Source organism: Morus notabilis, unplaced genomic scaffold (assembly GCF_000414095.1).
Source record: "Morus notabilis unplaced genomic scaffold, ASM41409v2 Scaffold465, whole genome shotgun sequence".
Classification (NCBI taxonomy): Eukaryota; Viridiplantae; Streptophyta; class Magnoliopsida; order Rosales; family Moraceae; genus Morus; species Morus notabilis.
In genome coordinates this window covers 38,697-59,064 of record NW_010357673.1, presented here as the reverse complement: position 1 = coordinate 59,064, position 20,368 = coordinate 38,697, and the positions used below count along the sequence as shown (strand labels likewise).

At 36.9% G+C, this 20,368-nt stretch overlaps 1 protein-coding gene across 1 annotated transcript; it reads right to left on the bottom strand.

Moving 5' to 3' along the window:
* Positions 1-5,995: 5,995 nt before the first annotated feature.
* LOC21391260 (cellulose synthase-like protein D2) lies at positions 5,996-11,508 on the bottom strand. Its single transcript, XM_024172937.1, has 4 exons — positions 11,004-11,508; positions 10,012-10,873; positions 8,384-9,191; positions 5,996-7,986 (listed from the first exon to the last, which is right to left on the bottom strand). Exons 2-4 carry the CDS (start codon positions 10,848-10,850, stop codon positions 6,223-6,225), a joined length of 3,411 nt encoding a protein of 1,136 aa, XP_024028705.1. The 5' UTR covers positions 10,851-10,873; positions 11,004-11,508; the 3' UTR covers positions 5,996-6,222.
* Between the last annotated feature and the right edge of the window lie 8,860 nt (positions 11,509-20,368).

Here is a 20,368-nt window from a genome sequence, read left to right as displayed (position 1 = left end):
TCATTTTGCCCTTTGTGTCTGGTAGAATTACAAGGATGACGCGGGGACATATGGACCTATAATTCTGAGCTTCAATAAAATTAATAATTAATTAAACACTTTAATTAATTAATTAATTCTATTAATTCCAATAGTTACTCCACTATAAACATGGAATTGAACTCTCGAAATTATAGACATTAATTACTTCTAAACTGTGAAGTGTCCATTTGATATAGTCATTGCATATAGATCAATCCTCCATAAATAATTCATAATTAGAGTCAGGTAGAATTCGTTAACCTCTCTAATTATATCTACATCCTTGAGTACCATTAATTCTCTAATGGACAGTGATTCATATAACACATTCATGAACCAGAGCACTCTTACTAATCCAAGTACCGAATCAATACTCAAGAGAATTATTTATCTATTTCTTTCTCAAGAAGGATGGATTCCATCTCGTATAATAACATTCCCGGCTACTTATTTCATCATATCTCCAAAATACAAGGAATAGGATTCAGGGTCTCAGAATCCTCAGAATCCGTATCGAGTAAATCAAAAGACATAAATCCATAAATAGGAGTTTGTTAAGAACTCGGGATTAAGATCATTCTATATATGACCATCAGTATACTCAATTAGAATTTCTATGCTTAACGGAAATTATTAGAAATTCATATTGTGTCTGTGTCCCTGTTCCACACAATCTCCTTATGCGAAATATACTCATTCAATATCTCACCATATTAACAGTGCGAATAGCACCGTTCCATTCTAAATGGGAATGACATGTATTAATAATGTTTTAATTAAAGATTCTGAACTTTAATTAAATTCATTATGAACAATGTTTTTTTTTATTATTATCCTTAAACACTATCCTCTCGTATATAACACTTATATACTATGTTTAAGGTTACATAAATAATCACGGAATTTTCATTTGATATTCATAAAATATTCATAAATATATGCACATAAAATGATGAATAAACTCTTTTATTAATTAAATAATAAATATCCTATTACATCTTATGCTTCTAGGACACTATTCCCAACAGGAACCCAGTGCGAAGATAAAAAGAGAACTTATGCAGGGGTCCCTAGAATCCAGAAACGAGCCTGAGGACACCCAGTAAGAGCAACTGAGCCCAAGTGAACAATGTCACCCAAGCTCAGCCCCAGTTTCACGATCGACAACCAAGTAAGTGCATTTTCTTATAACAGATCGCTTTTTCTTTTACAAGCATTGGTTCTAGAATCACGCAGGAAAAACAAAAGGAACGAAGGCACTTACTAGTCCTTAAGACGGCCTGAAGACTGGAAAGTCAGGGTGAACCATGAACGGAAAATGCACGCGGAAGTTGAAGTCGGAGATGGTAACTCCTGGGGGAAATCCGGCAGAGTAACGGTGTTCTGAAAAATGGGCGACCGTGAAACTATTTCAAGGGTATATATATACCCGAGGGAGAAGCCCAGGAGCCTTAGAAGAGTCCAAACAACCCCAGATCTCGACCGTTGATATCAAACAGACCTCATCCAACAGTGAATCTGAAGAGACATGATCTAGCGGCTGGGATAAGAGCGGGAGAAATAAATCTGATCAGACGGCTGTAACTTCCCCCTCGACTGCCACGTATCACTAGGGTATGGGGGACGTGACTGTTGACACGATCGACAAGACTGCTCCACTGCCCGAGAAACTCACTGTAATGATGGCATTGTACCTACAAGCAGCCGCCGTAATCTACAGGAGAGAAGTTGCCACGTAGAACTCTCGACGTTGCATAGCCTGGAACATCACAATGTGATATCCCAGTCTAGGGGTAATTGTTACACCATGGTCGAGCAATCAATCATTCCTTTGGATGACAAGCGCCGAGGCTTCCATGCCGAGAATCGATCACTGGCGTCGAGGGGACGACTGTACCTAAGGTACCCTTTATACATCGAGAGTTCATGCGGGATAACGTGCGTTGAGAGGCCCGACAAGGTGGTGAAGGCCACGACGTTGAGGTAGCAGCCTAGTCCAATCCAAAGATAGTCCTGTCAACTCAAGGAAATATACATTGTACCAACTACTACTGTCGAAGTCAGGAAATCAGGTTACCGGTAAAGGTGGTTGGCTTGACCGGGAAGCTGTAATCATGAAAATACAACTGCTGATGACGGGTATTTTTACCAACAAATCAAATACTTTTAAGCTTGAATATTTGTAAGTTTTCAAGCATTTTTGTTAGTTTAATGTCTTTTGTTTGCTTTTATAGGAATTATAAATAAATGCGAACGTGGATGATTTTGCATGAAGAAAAGAAGAATATTTGCCCAACCTGTGAATCAATGCCAATAGGAGGCGAATGAGGATTTTAAGGCACAAAAGAGGAGGCTTTAGAATGCAAGAAAGCGAGCTATAGTGCGCAAAACCAAGCGAAGCCCGAACCAGCTGCGCGCCCGCGCCCACAGCGCGCGCCTGCGTGCCCAGAGTGGGAATGCGCGCTGCAGCGCGCCCAGAAGGCAGTCCCGCGCGCTGCAGCGCGCCCCAGCCCGCAACAGCAGGAGCCTTTTCTAAAAACTCGCGCCGCAGCGCGTTTTCACGCAAGCTGCAGTGCACGTATGAAGCCCTAGCTCCGAAACTGAGTAGTATAAAAGGAATGAGATGCCATTTGAGAAGGGGAGCCCCGGAAATCTGAAGAAAACATCAAAAGGAGGCCGAAATTCTTCATCTTGAAGGTCCTTGGAAGCTCTTCAATGGATATTGGGTTTTATCTTCTTCCATCTATTTTTTCATGTTGAGCTAGACATTAAATCTAGGACTTGATGTAGTTTTATTTGAACTATGTTTTGAATATTTTGTTGATTGTTAATCTAATTTCATTTTCAATTAATTTATGTTTCTCTATGCTTAGTGCTTCTAATATATTTGGCCAATGATTTAGATGATTTTTAGATTGCGAATTTGATGCTCGAGAGAGATTGAGTTCTTTATCTAGATTTGAGAAACATAGTCTAGGTTGTTGTGAGACCGAGAGGAGATCAACGGTTAGATAATCAAATTAGGATTTAGGTCATTGTGAGACCGAGAGGCGATCAATATTCCTATTTTCTAATTCTAAAGGCGAAGCTTAATTTGTGTTTTAATATTCATTTCGAATAGGGATATTGTTTTGGATATTTAAATACAATTCCTTGTGAGGCACTCGAGAGAGGTTGCGAGGTAACATTAGAGCCTTGATTAATAAATTGATCGGAATTGATTAGCGATTACATAATAGGATGAACATAGGAATAATAAAGCGAAATCAAGTCCCTAGACCATTTGTGTATAGATACTTTATTTTTATTTTCTTATATTTATTTTGTTTTAGTTCTTAATCATCATCTTATTAGGTTGCCTAGATAAAGTTAAGTTACAATAATCACGGCACTTAACGGCAATTCTAAACCCAATCCCTGTGGAGATGATACTCACTCACCCTATACTCAAAACTTGACACCGTACGCTTGCGGAAATTTATTATACAAAAATATTACGCATCAACTGCCAAATCTCAAAATTTAGGGATAGATGATGATCTCCTCGGGAAATGTAGAGGAGATCTCTCATGTATACAAGGCCTATAAATAGAGCTATGGGAATTCATTAAGCTTTTTACGCACTATTCTACTACGTCAGAGAGATTGTAATCAACAAAGTATTAGTGCATCTACAAGTGGACTAGGCCAAGAAATCTTGCCGAACCACTATAAATTCTAGTTTTCTCTATATTATTCCGTAGCATTAATCCTTAATTAATCCGTGAGAGGTTACTGTGAGTGTTCTCAGAGAGTTAATCTTTAGTTGACAGAAATCCACCGTCAACGGCGATAATAATAATAGTAATTATGGTGACGCTGATGATAAGGAAGATTGTGATCATGATCATGATTATGATGATGATTATGATTATGATTATGAGGACGAATGTCTGGTGATTGAGGATGGTGAATGAGGATAGTTTTTTGAACAAGCTACAGGCAATGCAACTAGCAACGGTGATCAGAAAAAGAGAGAAATTGCTCTAGAAGGTCATGATTTATTAGGAACCTCGTCATGGATTTCATTAGAAAAGGTTTTAACAGACCTATTATGGAGTTAATTTTTTTTTATTTAGCTTTTGCTTGTTATCTTTTATAGTTTCCTAATGGTTTTAGCAGTTTTCTCTTTGTTTGCTTTGTTATAAAGTTTTCTCTGTTTTGGCTTTTTTTTTTTATGCATTTTGAATCTTTATAGTTTAGTAATCTTATAAATAAATAATTCGCTTGACATTGTTTATTTGTTTTCTTTTTTATGGATATTTATTTTTTTTCGTTTTCAGTAGCAATTAATGGAGAAAAATAAAAAGATTTACTATCATACAGAAAACAGATTGGATTAAGATTTTGGTGGTAATTCTTTATGGATCGATTTCTTAACTTAATAATGTATTAATAGAAAAATCCCTTAGCATTAATTATTATAAGAATATATTGAATTAATAAAAACCTAAAGCTACCAAAAGGAGCTTTTCAAAAACCATATTACATGTCACGGAAGATTTCCTTTATCAAACATAGATATTTTCAATTAAGAAAAATGTTTAGGGACACCACCTTGCTAAGCACCACTATATATTCAAAAGTAGATCTCATCTGTGAATCTCATCTTATGAGATCCACATTTTATTAGATGGTGGTATTTAACACTACTGATGTCCTGTAACATTACTCTTCAATTAAACACCTCAAGAGTTGGTCATCAGTAGTGAACCCGGAAGTAGAAAATATTTTAATATTTTGCATTAAGAAAGGAAAAAGTGTAAAACAATCCTTTATAATAGTTATATATATACTCGTTGGCCTCCTAATTATAACTGTTCTTTTATTAGAATAAATTAATTTAAATAACTTAAATAAAAGGGACAATACTGAACAAAGTGGGTAATATTGATTTCACATTGAGGCTCCATTTATTTCACCGATTCGAGTTTAGAATTCGAGTTTTGCTACAGTAAAAAGCTCTTAAAAATAATCACATTTAACTTTTTTGCTACAGTAAAAAACTATCATATAAAGTCACATTTCAATTCAATTAAAAACTCGAATCAATTAACTAAACGGCCATGAATTTAAGGGTCAACTTTTTTTTAGTTTATTTCAATTATGAATTAGCTTCTGTATGATGTAAGTTCTTTGAAGAAAAAGGTTAACGACCCCTTAGATGCCCTCTTTGATCATCCAAATTGTTCTGGATGAATTTGATATGTTAGTTTAATTTGGCTTTTTACTTGTTCTCATTCCAAAAGAACAAAAACAATAACAAAACAAACAAACAAACAAAAAAACAATAAACAATAAACAAAAAACAAAAAACAAAAAATTCCTTGTCTTTATTTTTTTTTCTTTGAGACCCTATATTTGTCTATGGAAATAATACAAAGCTAGTAATGCTGATTAAACTAAATTGAATAATATGACTCATGCAAGTTTCTTCTGTCTTGAACAAAATAATACAGGCGCAATACATGCATACCATCCTTGCATAATATAAGGCCTAAAAAACATAATCATTTTTTATTAAAAGAATGAAAATGTCCAAAACTGTATAGATGTTCAGACTTCAGATGATATTCGTATCGGTGGAATATCATAAAATACGCTAATTAAAATAAAAAATAAAAAATAAAAAAAATAAAAAAAAACTGAATATGATGGCAATTGTATCAGAGTATGTTTCAGATTTAAGGAATATATCATATCATCAATTTATTTAAAACCACGTAAAATAATATACAATATGTAAAACCGCTATGTCAGTGAAAATGAAAAGCTCCACCTACACTGTCAATTCTCAAATGTTTTTTGTTAGGTATTTTTCTGAGATGTCATGTTTTAAAAGCCAAAATAAAATGGAAGAAGACATCAAACGGAATCAATCAATCAATCAGCTCTAGTTTTCAGATATGCATACTATAAAACTAGAAAGAATGAATTGATGAATACAAATAAAATTTTTCCACTAGGGACATATATATCAACTTACAAGAGTTTATAAAAAAAAAATAATAATAATAATAGAGTAATAATAACTAAATTTACATCTCCAACAAGACCCTAAAGAATTCCTCAGAAATGCTAAATATTTAAACCCCAATCGACACAGAATAAAAATGGTGTGGGAAAACAAATTCAGTATTAAGACTTGTATAACTGTATGTATCATGGGAATTGGAATGAGCCCCCAATGTCACCATTGTTTGATGGAGAGTCAATGGCCACCCAAAGAAGAGATATAGTGATTGACACAAGACCTGACCACACAAACACAATGGTGGGTGTTCTACCTCTTCTTCCCATGAGCCCTTTTGCAAAGGGGTAGAGATGAGCCAACACCCAGAAGCTGAAGAAAACACCCCCAAGCAATTTGCTCCATTCCGGGTTATCACTGTATATTGTTCTGCAGGTTGCAACAGCTATGCCAATCAAGTTCACCATCATGATGGTGATTGGTGGCACCATCAGAGATGTCCATTTGAAGATGTAGAGATCAGCATAGTCGTCGTTTGCGTCGTCCCCGCCGGATTTTGATGTCAGAGTGAACGAGATTTCGATGCCTGCGATTACCTTTAGAAGGCCTTGGAGCACGGCTGCAAGATGGGCGCTAGTGCCACCGATCAACCAGAACTGCTCGTTCCTCCACCATTCCTCGAGTTCGATGCCTGACCACTTTATCTCGAGTACAGCAAGCGCAATGAGTGCCAATGTGATGCCCAAAAGGTATGTTAGGAAGGTTACGTTGAGCGACTGAACGATGAACTCGCCCGAAAAGAGGGAGAGCGCGGGAAGGAAGCAGTAGACAATGAGGAAAAGGGAGGTGAAGGGGTAGATTCCGACGTTTAGATAGGCAATTCTTTGGAGAAACTTCAACCTTGAGCTTGCCAGAAGAGCATTGTTACGAGAAAAGAAAATTTCGACCGAGCCCGTGGCCCAACGGAGAACTTGGTGAAGCCTGTCGGTGAGATTGATTGGGGCAGTGCCACGGAAGGCATCCCTCTTGGTAACACAGTAAATAGATTTCCATCCCCTATTGTGCATCCTATATCCTGTGACCACATCTTCAGTAACTGAGCCATAAATCCATCCAACTCTCTGGCCCCATTCAGTCTTATCTTCATACCAGCAAGAGATGACACTGATTGCCTCGGCAACTGTAGATGCATCGAGAAGATCACGAGGCAGAGTGAGAGCACCCGGTGGGCGCCCGTATTTCACTGATGGGTGATCTGCAAGAGGCCGACCTTGGAATTCTGCCACTCGAATAGAATCAACCAATAAGCTTGAGTTTCCAAACTTCTTAGGAATAAGGGCAATATTCATCTCTTCATCATCAGAATCTCCCATCTCTGATTTGCTTTCTAGTGAGGCAACATCAGGAGCAGAGGCAACAGAAGCAGCTTTCTTGCGACGGGCAAAGAAACAGTCGCAGCAACCATTTTGTTCTTTTATGCGAGGAGGATCAAAACCATAAAGGGCAGTCCGGCGGAAGAGGCATCCTGTTCCCACATACACTGGACCCTGAAGCCCATCAAGGGCACGCATGTTCACATCAAAGAAAACCGTGTTGTGATTGGCGTAACGGTCAGAAGGGTCGATTCCTTCAAACCTCTGCGGGAACTGAACATAACAAATACGGTCCCCTCCTCGGTCCATCATGAAGCACATGCCTTCTCTCATAGCTTGGGAGTTGTAGATGTAGTGGTCACAGTCAAGGTTAAGAATGAAAGGGCCATTGGACATGATAGCGGAAGCTCGAACCAGGGCGTTCATAGCACCAGCTTTCTTGTTGTGGTCATAGCCAGGTCGTTTTTCACGAGAAACATACACAAGCATGGGAAGACGAATGTCAACCTCAGTTAGGTCCATGGAATTTGAATCTGTTTCTGTACCTTTAAGAGGTTCGTCACTTGGAGGTTTCACCATCACCTGCATTAACATAGTTGATTAATCAGAGATCAAGCTCTTTTGCTAAAATAAAGGCAATGAGGCTATTAACAAGTTAGTTGACCTTAAGTATTCAAATCATATGTAAAAAAAATTTGTGCTCAAATGGTGTCTAATCAATCAAATTATAAAATATTTTTTAACAGATTTTTACATATTTGAACATTTGAGTCTAGTAAATAATGTGACATAATATGGCTGGTTAAACACCATTAGGGACATCAAAATTTGACAAGACATCTAAATCTGATAGGAGTAAAATTGTTAAGAATGAATCTGGCCCAAATGAACAACTGAAGTTAGAATCCCAAAACATCAACAAATATGATGGTTTTTTTTTACCAAACAAAGAAAAAGGGAAAATAATTCATATGACTACCTGTATGATGCTAGCATGATCACCCCTAGAATGCTCTTGTGCAGGAACTGTCCAAGTACCAGGCCAGTGAGTTCCATCAGCCATCCAAGTAGCTTTTGGAATCTTTATAGTCTCATCCAGTTCATCATTTCCATTCTCACGCCTATGTTTCATAGCTTTGATCTCCTCCCTAGTGTTGTAAGCATCAGATCGTCTCCGGATTGAATCAGGAAGGCCATTAATCCGAACCTTAAATTCATCGTATTCGCGCTTCACCCGCCTGCGATCTCTGACAAAGTCAGGGCGTACCTTATTCTTGTAAGGGTCTCTATTCATATTGAAATAAGTTTCTGGATTTCTTGGCTCAATATTATGCTTCCGGCAAAATGGCACCCACAAGTTGGCAAAACTAGCAGCCTCGGCCATGGCCTCAAATGTTAGGAGCGCACCCCCATCGTCAGAAACATAACACGCCAGCTTCTCAACAGGATAGTCAGCTGCTAGAATGGATAGAATAGTGTTTGCAGTGACAAGGGGTGGCTCTTTCTCCGGGTCTGCGGTAGACACGAAGATGTCTATGCCCGGAAGATCAGATTTTCCACTAGGGTTACTGGGATTCGGTGTTTCAAACTTCTCCCTTAGAACATCGATATCAGCAAAGCGATTAACGGGGCAGAGCTTTGGAAGCTGGTCAAGTAGCCAAGAGAAGGCAAACCAGATTTCACAAATCACAGACATCAACCACAACCAGACTGCATCCTCATTTGGATTCGTGATTCTCCAATGCAAAAACAAGCAGAGAACCGCCAGCCGGACAAATACTAAGAGCCTGAAAGATCGTACAAATAAGAAAGAAAACGATTGTCAACCTGAAAGATCGTACAAATAAGAAAGAAAACGATTGTCAACAAGATATTGTCTTTAAGACGAACTGAGGACAACAAAACAGCTCCTATATATATTGTCTGGAATGAAAACTGCTGTAGCGCATGATATGTGCCAATGACAGAGAAGTTCCAAACACTCGAAAAAAAAAAAAAAGAAAAAAAAAAGAGAGAAAATAAAAGAACTAATGTTACTCAAAACCTAGTAAATCAATACAATTCTGAATATGGTCGGACGAATAGAAGCCAAGCTCATGACAGACAAGTGTATTACCAATATCTTAATATGCCAAAGTGCCAAATTCTTGTCCAATCATACAATCTACAATCTCCGCAATTTTGAATTCAATAATCAAGTAGCAACAAAAGAGACGAACGAATTAACATTTGCACATTGGCTTGTCAAAGACGAAACAAACCCAAAACAAAGAACACATGTTGAAGTTCATCTAGAATAATAAGACAAGCAGCAAAGCATATATATGAATTTAACATTCACCATTGTGTACAACATACTTAGTAAGAGATACAGTAAAATAAAAATAAACAAAAACGCTGACTTATGTCCAAAATCTGTTTAAACAATTTGACATCTCGGGTGGTAAGACTGCTCGTTCTCCTTGACAATGTCTAGGTATGAATCAGTCCCACCACCGCAGTGAGTGTGATACGCCACGCAGGAAATGCAATGCCTCCCCGAAGTTATCTGGGTACGCCACACTCTATCCCTACAACAGGCAAGAGAAAGATAGAGAGTATATATACCTATAAGGACTGAGAACTGCAGCAGAGACATTTAGCTTCCTGGTGAGAGGCCTCCATTGCTTATCACGGAACACCTTAGGATCACCGGCAATCCCGTCATCGCTCCCGCTCTCTCCATCCTTCGGCCACATCGCATTCCCATATCCATAACTTCCCTTCGTCTCAAACAACCACTTGGTGTGATCAAACTCCCCACTATGACTCCTCACCATCGACTTCGACCGCGACCTCGACATCGACTTCGACTTCATCATCGACAGCCTCCTCTCCATCTTCGACATCCCCACCCCCGCGGCCGCCAATGCAGGCGGCAGCGGCAGCGGCTGGCTCTGCTGATACTCACTCAATTCCGCCTCCTTGTACGGCTCCTTGCACCCGGGGCAAATCCCGTCCCCGGTTTTGATAGCGTCACGGTAACAGTCCCTACAAATCTTGAAGTCACATTCACAGGGGACGATGTCCAGTCCCCGTTCGTCGGTGAGGCAGCGGGAGTCACAGCCGGGGACGGCGCAGGGGGAGCCTTTCAGCCCCGTAATCTGCGGGTGGGTGTTGGCGGCCTCGGAGTCGATGACTTTTTGTTTGAGGTGGGCCCGGGTGACGCAGTTGTAGCCGCCGGTGAAGAGCGAGCTGGAGGCGTACTGGTCCTCCACTCTCTGCGAGGCCGACCTTTCCATGGCGATCTCCATCGGCTGGTTGTCGGGCGTCAATGGAATCTGGACCGTGTAGGAAGTGAACTCCACGCTCCCGGCTTCGCTGTCGAAGTCATTGCTGTTTTGGTTGTGGTGAATCACGCTCGGACCTCTGTTTGGGAACTTGAAGTTTGACCCAGAAGAAGCCATGGCATAACTTAATAAAACCAAACCTGGGATTTTCAGAAAGAAGAAGAAAAAACAAGTTATAACACGTCTCTCTCTCTCTCTCTCTCTCTCTCTCTCTCTCTCTCTCTCTCTCTCTCTCTGTTTCTCTCTCTGAAAGAAGGTGTAAAAGATTACCTGTATGAAGAAAAACTGACCCTCTTCTTCACCGGATTTGCGTGACGATTTCAACGGATACCAACTCTTGCTTTATAAAAGCAAATGATGATGATGATGATGATGATGGTAATAAAATAATGAGAGGAAAGACCGAGTCCGAACTCAATAATACCTGTGAATGAGTAAGATTTGAAACGGACCCTTTTAACAATTCCACTCAAGGACTCAGACCCAGTTGGTGTTTTGAACTGGGAAAACCCAAATGCCGGCTTCCCAATACAAGCTTTTCTTCTTTTTTCTGTGATGAAAGTGGGCTTCGCTTGTTTGGCTTGTTTTGTTGCAGAGAGAGAGAGAGAGAGAGAGAGAATTACGGAGTTGTTGAAGGAGACGACAATGAGCAGAGGAAATAAAAGGAAACAAACGGGAGGGTTTGTCTGTCTATGTATATTGCATTGTCCAGCCTCAGAGAGAGGAGAGAGAGAGAGAGAGAGAGGGAAAAGGAAAGAGAGAAAAAAAAGTGTGAAAAGAGTAGAGCTTTTCCAAGGGGGTTTTATGTGTAGGTATTAAGGGACATTTTTGAGAATTTTGAGGGTTGAGTTTTACGCGGTGTTGCTGGGGAAAGTTCCATTGCGCTCACTTACCATTTTGGTTTTACTACAATCGACTAAAAAAAAAAAAGATATATTTTGTCTAAAAGAATAAAAAAAAACAACAATATGTAAGAATAAAAAGTCGTGTAATATTATATCTATTCTGGATAACAATGGTTTTGTATAAAAAGAAATTATTTATAAATTATACATACTGTTATATAAAATAATTAATAATATCATGGTATTTACTTCTATTTTTACTCAACTAATCATCAAATGATTGAAAATATGTCCTATTTATTTATTCTTTTTTTTTTTTGAAAATATACCGGCAAAATAAATAAATAAAAAAACAAGAGGATCTTTCAAAGAAATAAACAAATAAATAAATAAGCAAGAAGAGGGAGGGAAACCAGCCAATAGTGACCTCTTTTTTGTTTTGCTATATATTAGTCTCATTAGTCGAGACATCATGAACCGTATATATTAAATTATAGAGATTCTCTAATATGTTATTAAGTTTTTAATCATTAAATCTATATAATTTTTAATTTTTATGTGATTTTACGCAAATATAACAGATAAAAAACTTAGTCTATTAATATATTAGTATATTAAAAAATGTCCATTAAATATATAATATGTTGTATTGGAATTGGGAAAAGAAAATGAAAAAAAAATACAAAAGGAAAGGCCAAATAGTGAAGGTTACTTTTTCTATTATGACCTTCTTTGATAGGCCGGTCTATCAATAAGTCAATTTTTAATCATTAAATCTAGTTAAAATTAAATCAGATGAAAAAAATATATAAAAAAATTATTTTTAATACATATCTAATAATTAAAAAATAAAAAATTATTTGTAGTTCATCTTTTAAGTCCTATCAGAAAAACACCTTTTATTTAAAAGAATTGATGAGATAAAGAAATGATGATGCTCCATGCACAAGACGAATTACTTTTTTTTTAACTAAATGGAACTTCTATAAAAGGAACTTTTCTTTTAACTATTATAAAAAACTGTTGAACTCACTATTAAATTAACTTTTCAATGTCTCATTTGTTAGTATTTATGTTAAAAATTTATACTACGCGAAAGAATTACTCTAACCACAAATCATACCATTAAATACTTAATTTAACAGTTAAATAATAATTCTTGTTGGTAGTTTATAAAAACATACCCTACTATGAAATGATGGAATTTCCTTTTTTTAAGAAAAAAAAAAAAGTATTTCCTTCTTTTTTTTTCTTTTATCATGCCCATCATAATAAGGAGGCACTGCAATTCTCTAATATTACTACTCCTAGTTTCCACATCATAATACCGATTTAGGCTGTACCCGTTTTATACAATCACAAAAATAAAAAGAATGAAATAATCACTACAAGGTACACAAATCCTTCATAATTAGATAAACCCAAGATTTGAATTTCTCCTGGAATATTATAGTACTTTTGCTTTTGCCTTGTCATAAATAATTGAAAAGGTACTTATCAGCAATATGACGAGAGCAAGAGCATTTAACGTATTAATTTGAAGAAAAAAATCAAAAAATCATTTAACGTATACTTCTTCTGACGATTTTTTTTTTTTTTTTTTTTTTCAAATATTTGAGCGATGACTCTCCCTCCTTTCAATGCCAGCCTGTCCGTATCTGAATGGTTAAGTCAAGTATTGGTGGCTGTACATGATTCCCTCTCACGCGGCTAGTGTGTGCACTGACTGAGCTGTTTTTATCGTAATCCGCAGTATTACGCTAAACTGAAGTATGGGGAGCCTCTACAGTCTCGTTGAAAAAAAACCACCCTGTATTGACCGTTAATTTAAAGTTTTTAACAGCCATATTTTCGTAAATACGTATTAAAAATTTATAACGCACCATATAATATTATTTTTTCTCCAGATCTAATTATTTAAAAAATATTATAAAAATCAAACTATAATATTTTATCAGTAAATTTTTTTAGAAACTCTAAAGTCCTAAATAATTCTCCATTCGTTTTAGCCAATAATCTATACACCTGTTTAAATGGCCTATAAAATTGTTTTCAATGTTTACTTTACTCTTTTACTAGCCCAAAAAAAAAAGTTAAAATCAAATTGGTATCCTCTCTTACAGCGAAGCATATTAATTTTTATATTTTTAATAATATTAAAATAATAACTTCAGTTGTAAAAAAAAATGTTCTTTTAATATTTTGATATTGATTTTTAAGACATAAAATATTCATTCTACTACTCTCACGAATTGATAATTTAAAAAATATATATTGAAATACTTTAAAACATTTAAAAGTTAAAAAATTGAGATAAGTTCAAATGTTTTTAGTAAATATTGTTAAAGTTATTAGTTTCTACTTAAATAATGAAAATAACAGTTTGGACATTATACGTCTTAAAAATTGATTTTAAAATATTAAAAAACATTTTTTTTATAAGTAAAAGTATTATTTTAATATTATTAAAAATACAGAATATTAACGAGATATTTTACTATAAAAGTAAAAATGATTTTATCTCAAAAAAAAATGTTAACTTTACAAGGATTGTTCTTTTGGAGTGTAACTTGAGTGTAGTTTTTGAGTTGAATTTGAGTTATAACTTGAGTTGAAGTTAGAACTTGAATAAAGTTGAGTAAAATTGAATAAAGTTGAAACTTAAAATAACGTGAACTTGAATAAAGTTAAAACTTAAGTTGTCTTTTTTTGAGTTTTTTAGACAAAAGAACATGTAAAATCACAAGATAAATGTGGCTGTAGGTATAACATAAAAATAATTACACGTCTGACTACACCATAAATGATGAGATCGAATGCCCCACCTAGTGCTGAAACTTTGGACGAGCCGCCCGTGACCACTGAAAAGTCTGAATTTTTGCCCGATGACCAAACCCGATCTGCCCGAATTTTCAGGCTGCCCGACCCGACCCAAAAATTACCATGAACGGGCTTCGGGCAGAGGATGCCTGCCCGATGCCCGACCGGCTGCCCGATTTTTTTTTTATATTATATTTTTATGTTGTTGAAATAAGTATTTGTATAATTACAATGTGTATATTACAATTTGAAATATGAAATGAACACTGAACACACGAACGAACTATATAAAAAAATTACTTCTTCATTGATTTTAAATTTGTAATTCATGATTGCCTCATTAAAAACCTTACCAAGAAAAACCCAATTTAAGGAAAAAAGAGTGCAATCATTGTGGGATGAATTACAAATTTGATGAACTTACAAAGTCTATACAAGATTACAATAAACACTATACAAATTAGAAATTACAAAGTAAATAAATATTTACAAAGAAATTATCAAGATGAAGCAGAATGATCATCTTGAAAATTAAAAGTTAATCTATTAAATTCGTTGATCCATTCTTGGTTTGCCGGTGAGATTGTATCGTGTAAGCGTTGGTCAGAACGGTCCCAATCCTTGATGCACACCAAAGCTTCAACAATATCCTGCTGCATTGCGTTTTTCCTTTCTTTAAGTATTCCGCCGGTTGTACTGAATGCTTGTTCGGCTGCAACAATGGAGACCGGGATTGAAAAAATATCCATTGCCAGTCGCGTTAGGATCGGCCAAGTTAATGATCGTGCCCTCCACCACTCAACCAAATCAAACATCTCACTACTGTCTACAACTAAGCCATCCCTCAGGTATGCCATTAACTCGTTGAATCTGCCGCCACCTCTTGATGAAGATCCACTTCCACTCCCAGATTCTTCTTGACCTTGACTCGTCGTCGTCGTCTTCTTCTTCTTCTTCTTAGACAACCCGAAAACATTCAATAATGAATACAGATTGTCGTCTCGTTGTTGCGGTTGTTCAACACGAAGTGTGTTTCTAAGCGTTGGTCGGAACGGTCCCAATCCTTGATGCACACCAAAGCTTCAACAATATCCTGCTGCAATGCGTTTTTCCGTTCTTCAAGTATTCGGCCGGTTGTACTGAATGCTTGTTCGGCTGCAACAATGGAGACCGGGATTGAAAAAATATCCATTGCCAGTCGTGTTAGGATCGGCCAAGTTAATGATCGTGCCCTCCACCACTCAACCAAATCAAACATCTCACTACTGTCTACAACTAAGCCATCACTCAGGTATGCCATTAACTCGTTGAATCTGCCGCCACCTCTTGATGAAGATCCACTTCCACTCCCAGATTCTTCTTGACCTTGACTCGTCGTCGTCGTCTTCTTCTTCTTCTTCTTAGACAACCCGAAAACATTCAAGAATGAATGCGGATTGTCGTCTCGTTGTTGCGGTTGTTCAACACGAGGTGTGTTTCTAAACCTACTTTCGTAAGAGATATATAGAGAATATATTTTTTCCTTTATAATAGGAAACTGGTCAGTAGTGTCTATAGCTAAAAATTCACCTAAGTTATCTAATCCACTTTCTAAACCTTCTAATTTTAATCTAGGGTAAAAAATAACACCGAAACCATACAACATGGGTAATTTAGACCAATATTTTTTAAATTTTTTTTCCATAGAGGCGATAGGAACTCCTAAAACTTCATGTGTCCTAAATTCACTAAATAAAATATACATTCTTAAAAGTTCTCCTGATGCTAATGGTGAAGTTGGGTAATAAGTTCCACTAAGCTTTAAGGTAACTTCATGAAATCTACCTAAAAAGTTATACAAAAGTTCGGCAATTTGTCAATCAGTTTCATCTATAAATCATGTTCCTAATTTTGCACTAACATAATTTGTTATAGCATCTTTATAGGGGATGCATTGTTCAAGCATTATGTAAGTGGAGTTCCATCTTATGGGCATATCTAAGGCTAATGCTCTAGGATTTTGATTACATGCTTGTAGAAATCTAAACCAATCTTGTATTCTTTGATTACTACCTTGAATCCAAGCAATGTTATCTCTAATTCTTTTAATATGACCTGACATTGATTTTAAACCGGACTTTACTATTAAATTAATTATATGACATGCACAACGTTGGTGGAAAATATCATTATTACTAAATAAACTTAAATCATTTTCAAAAAGTTCTATTGTTTTAGTATTCGCAGTTGCATTATCTAATGTTATGGCCATTATTCTATCTCTTAAACTATATTCATCAATAACAGATAAAATTGTGTTATATATTAAATTGATAGTATGTGATCCTATAACACATTTGAAACCTAAGATTCTCTTATCCAAATCAAAACCTTTATAATAATGTCCGGTTACAGCTAAATAATCCTTGTTGGCAACGGCGGACCAAATATACGCCGTTAACGCAACGCAACCACTAGTAGAATGTAGAAGGTTGATTAATGCTTCTTTTTCTTGTTTATATAATTTTAATGCATCTTTTTGCTAAGAGTAGTTCTAGAAAAAAATTGTGCATTAGGATTATGTACAATTTTAATATAACGTTGCCAATTTCTTTGTTCAGGAAAACTTAGTGGTTGATCTAATGTGGCTATTAATCGTGCCATTTCCATACGATCAACTTGCGGATCGTATTTCCACGTGCTTAGACCGTCGGTTTGACGGTCAAACGATAATTGCGTTTGGCGGAGCTGATCTCCGCCTCCTTGCTTTTGAAGACACTTTTCAGAGTGACTTCTTAAGTGTGTAGTGTCGTGAATAGTGTTACCTTGTAATTTTTCACCATAATATTTACATTGAGCTACGTATTTAATGTTACCGTTATTGTCGACGTCCTCGAATGTGTTGAAGTGCTCCCAAACTGCTGAGGTGCGCTTACATTTCTTCTTAGAACTTGCAACACTTGCACTAGCACTACCGCTTGCCTCTCCTCCACGGCCACTTGTGCCACCACCATTGCGTCCCCGACCTCTAGTACGTCCACCAGGGGCCAGATTTACAGTTTGATCAGCAACTCTTTCCATAGTTTGCGATTCCTGCGATTGAAAAACATTAGGAAATTGCCCTTCTTCGATGTTGAATTGGGCATCAATGGAAATATCACCACCATAACCAGAAGAAGCTATTATGAAAAATAAGAGAGATTGAGAGCGCTTTGAGAGAGCTTAAGAGAGATCGAGATTCGAGAGAGATTTAAGCGAGATTAAGAGAGATTTGAGAGAGATTAAGAGAAATTGAGAGAGATTAAGAGAAATTGATAGAGAATGAGAGATTTGAGGTAAGGAAAATGGTTGGGGGGAGGGGGGTATTTATAGGAAAATTTTTGGGTTGAAAAAAAAAAATTTTCTCCCAAAAATTCGGGTCCAACGGCTACAAAATTTTCGGGCAGTTCGGGCAAAAATCGGGCAGGTTGGGTAACGGCACAAAATCCGACCGTTGGGTTCAAAAATTTGGACAAAATTTGGGTTCGAGTTCGGGCAAAAGACCGTTTTTTTTCAAAATTCAGGCATTTTTCGGGCTAACGGTCAAAAAAATCAAGCATTTTTCGGGCACGGGCCAAAATTCGAGCAACGGTCACCAAAATTCGGGCAACGGTCACAAAAAATTCAGGCAATTCAGGCACAAATTCGGGCAGCTTCGGGTATTGCCGAAAAATTCAAAAAAAATCCGGCGAACGGCGGGGGACGGCTTCTCCACGGTGGCGGGGTGTCGGGGGGGTTACTCTTTTCGGGCTACCCGAGCCCGTGCCCGAAGAAAAGCATTTTCGGGCGGTGAGAGGGGCCTGCCCGCCGTGCCCGAAAATTTTCGGGCATCGGGAAAGCCCGCCGCCCGAAAGTTCAGCACTAGCCCCACCCATACAAAATGAATCCACATCAAATAACACATGATCATTGTATGCCTTTTTCGTCCAAATTTTAACATTTAAACGCACATAATAATTAACTTAGGACAGCTAGTATGTACTTGTTTTGGATATTCTGAAAATCGGGAATCAAAACGAATCTATAGTTTGGCGTAGCGGTGGAACTTCAGGCGACGGATCTTAAAATTTAAAAAAAATTTAGCTTAGTGGGCAGGTATCTATCGTCGTTCATCTATCTAAATATTTCAGACTCAAGCTCGGGCAGTTTGAGAAAAAAACATTGCAACATGATATTGTTGAAATTTTAGTGTGCATTAAGGATTAGGATCGTTCCGACTAACGCTTACACGATATAATTTTTGCCGGCAAGCCAATAATAGATCGATGAATTTAATATATTAACTTTTAATTTTGAAGACAATCTTTCAGTTTTAAAATAAATTCTATTATTGTAATTTGTAAATGTTTACTTTGTACAGTGTTATTGTAATCTTGTATAGACTTTATAAGTTCGTAAAATTTGTAATTCGTCCTAGAATGATTGCACTTTTTTTTCCTTACTAAGTTTTTATCCCAATTGGGTTTTTCTTAGTAAGGTTTTTAACGAGACAATCATGAATTACAAATTTAAAAATTAATAAATAAATAATTTTTTTATATAGTTCGTGTTCATTTTAAATTTCAAATTGCAATCTCTCTTAAAATTTTTGTATAACTTTTACAATAAATAATTTAAAAATCATTTATATACTTACCATATACAATTAATAAACAAATTATATATAATATATAATAGTATATAAATATATAAAAAAAATATTAAAAAAATTCAGGCACTCGGGCGGTCTTGGACTGCCTGACCGGGTTTGGGCAGCCAAAACTTGCCCAAAGCCCGTCCATGGTCTTTCTCGGGTCGGGTCGGGTAGCTCAAAAATTCAGGCTCGATCATCAGGTAAAAATTCAAAATTTTCGGTAGTTGCGGGCGATCCCGTCCAAAATTTCAACATTAATTTGACGTAAAAAATGAAATTAACTTTTTTCCTCTTTTTTCTTCACGATACTTCTGTCACGCCCCCCAAACGGGGTGGGTGATGTGGAGCTCGATTAGGGATTAATAAAGCAGATTCCCAGACCGGGCCCCACACTTAACTGCATTAAAATATAAATGAATCACATAATCCAGGAGCCTCTGGCACACAGGGCTCCACCCCACAGGACATACAGTATCGTACATACATGCTCATGTAATTAATCATTACAACAGACATCAACCACAGTCTAGTAAATCTAAATATTACATAAGTTTACAGAATTCTCAAATTCCTTACATTTGTCCAAGAGGATGTTCACGATCCTCACTTGATTCCAACAGCAACACAACTCAACTGCTCCGTAGCAAATATCTAGCTACTGTGCACCGCTCCTAGAATCTCCTGGGAGGGGTTTAACATTTAAAACATAAAACGTGAGCGAAAGGCCCAGTAGGATATAATTTGAAATATTTAGAATAAATGAGCGCATGAATAAATAATTGAATACATAAATAAAATAAGACATTCAGTCTCGACAGAACAGCCGGAACCTCACATCTTTTTTCTCAAAGGAAATATAACTGAAAATAACCATGTTACAGGCTTCAGCAAGTAATTAGTACAAATTACTTACCTAACCAAGTGCCTCGCCTACCCGGACCGAGTTTCGGGTTCTGCCCCCGAGGATGCACTCTCTGCATCCTATCTAGGCTTACAGCAATAGACTCTATTACCAGTTCACAAGATCTCTTTGCTTAAGAAATCATTCATTAACATCTTGAAATCGTTAATACGACCCCACGAACTACTCAAGCCGCGGGCCCCATGACTGGACAAGCCATGAGGTTCCATGACTAAACAAGCCATGGTTTTCAAAGCATTTTCTTTCACAAATCAATCCCTTTCTTTAAAACATTTTCAAGGCCAAAATCTTTTTTGAAAACAGGCTCACAAGGGAAAGGGATAGAAATCCTACCTCGCACTATCAAACCTGGGACTAGCGTTGCCTTTTCCGGCTTCCGCTTCCTCAAGCCCCTTCA

Excerpts from the sequence above, each read along its gene's own strand:
- LOC21391260 (XM_024172937.1), bottom strand. The coding sequence starts at position 10,850 with ATGGCTTCTTCTGGGTCAAACTTCAAGTTCCCAAACAGAGGTCCGAGC. Across the intron at positions 9,192-10,011 it reads GCAGTTCTCAGTCCTTATAG|GCTCTTAGTATTTGTCCGGC; the intron begins GTATATATACTC and ends ACGATCTTTCAG. Across the intron at positions 7,987-8,383 it reads ATCATGCTAGCATCATACAG|GTGATGGTGAAACCTCCAAG; the intron begins GTAGTCATATGA and ends ATGTTAATGCAG.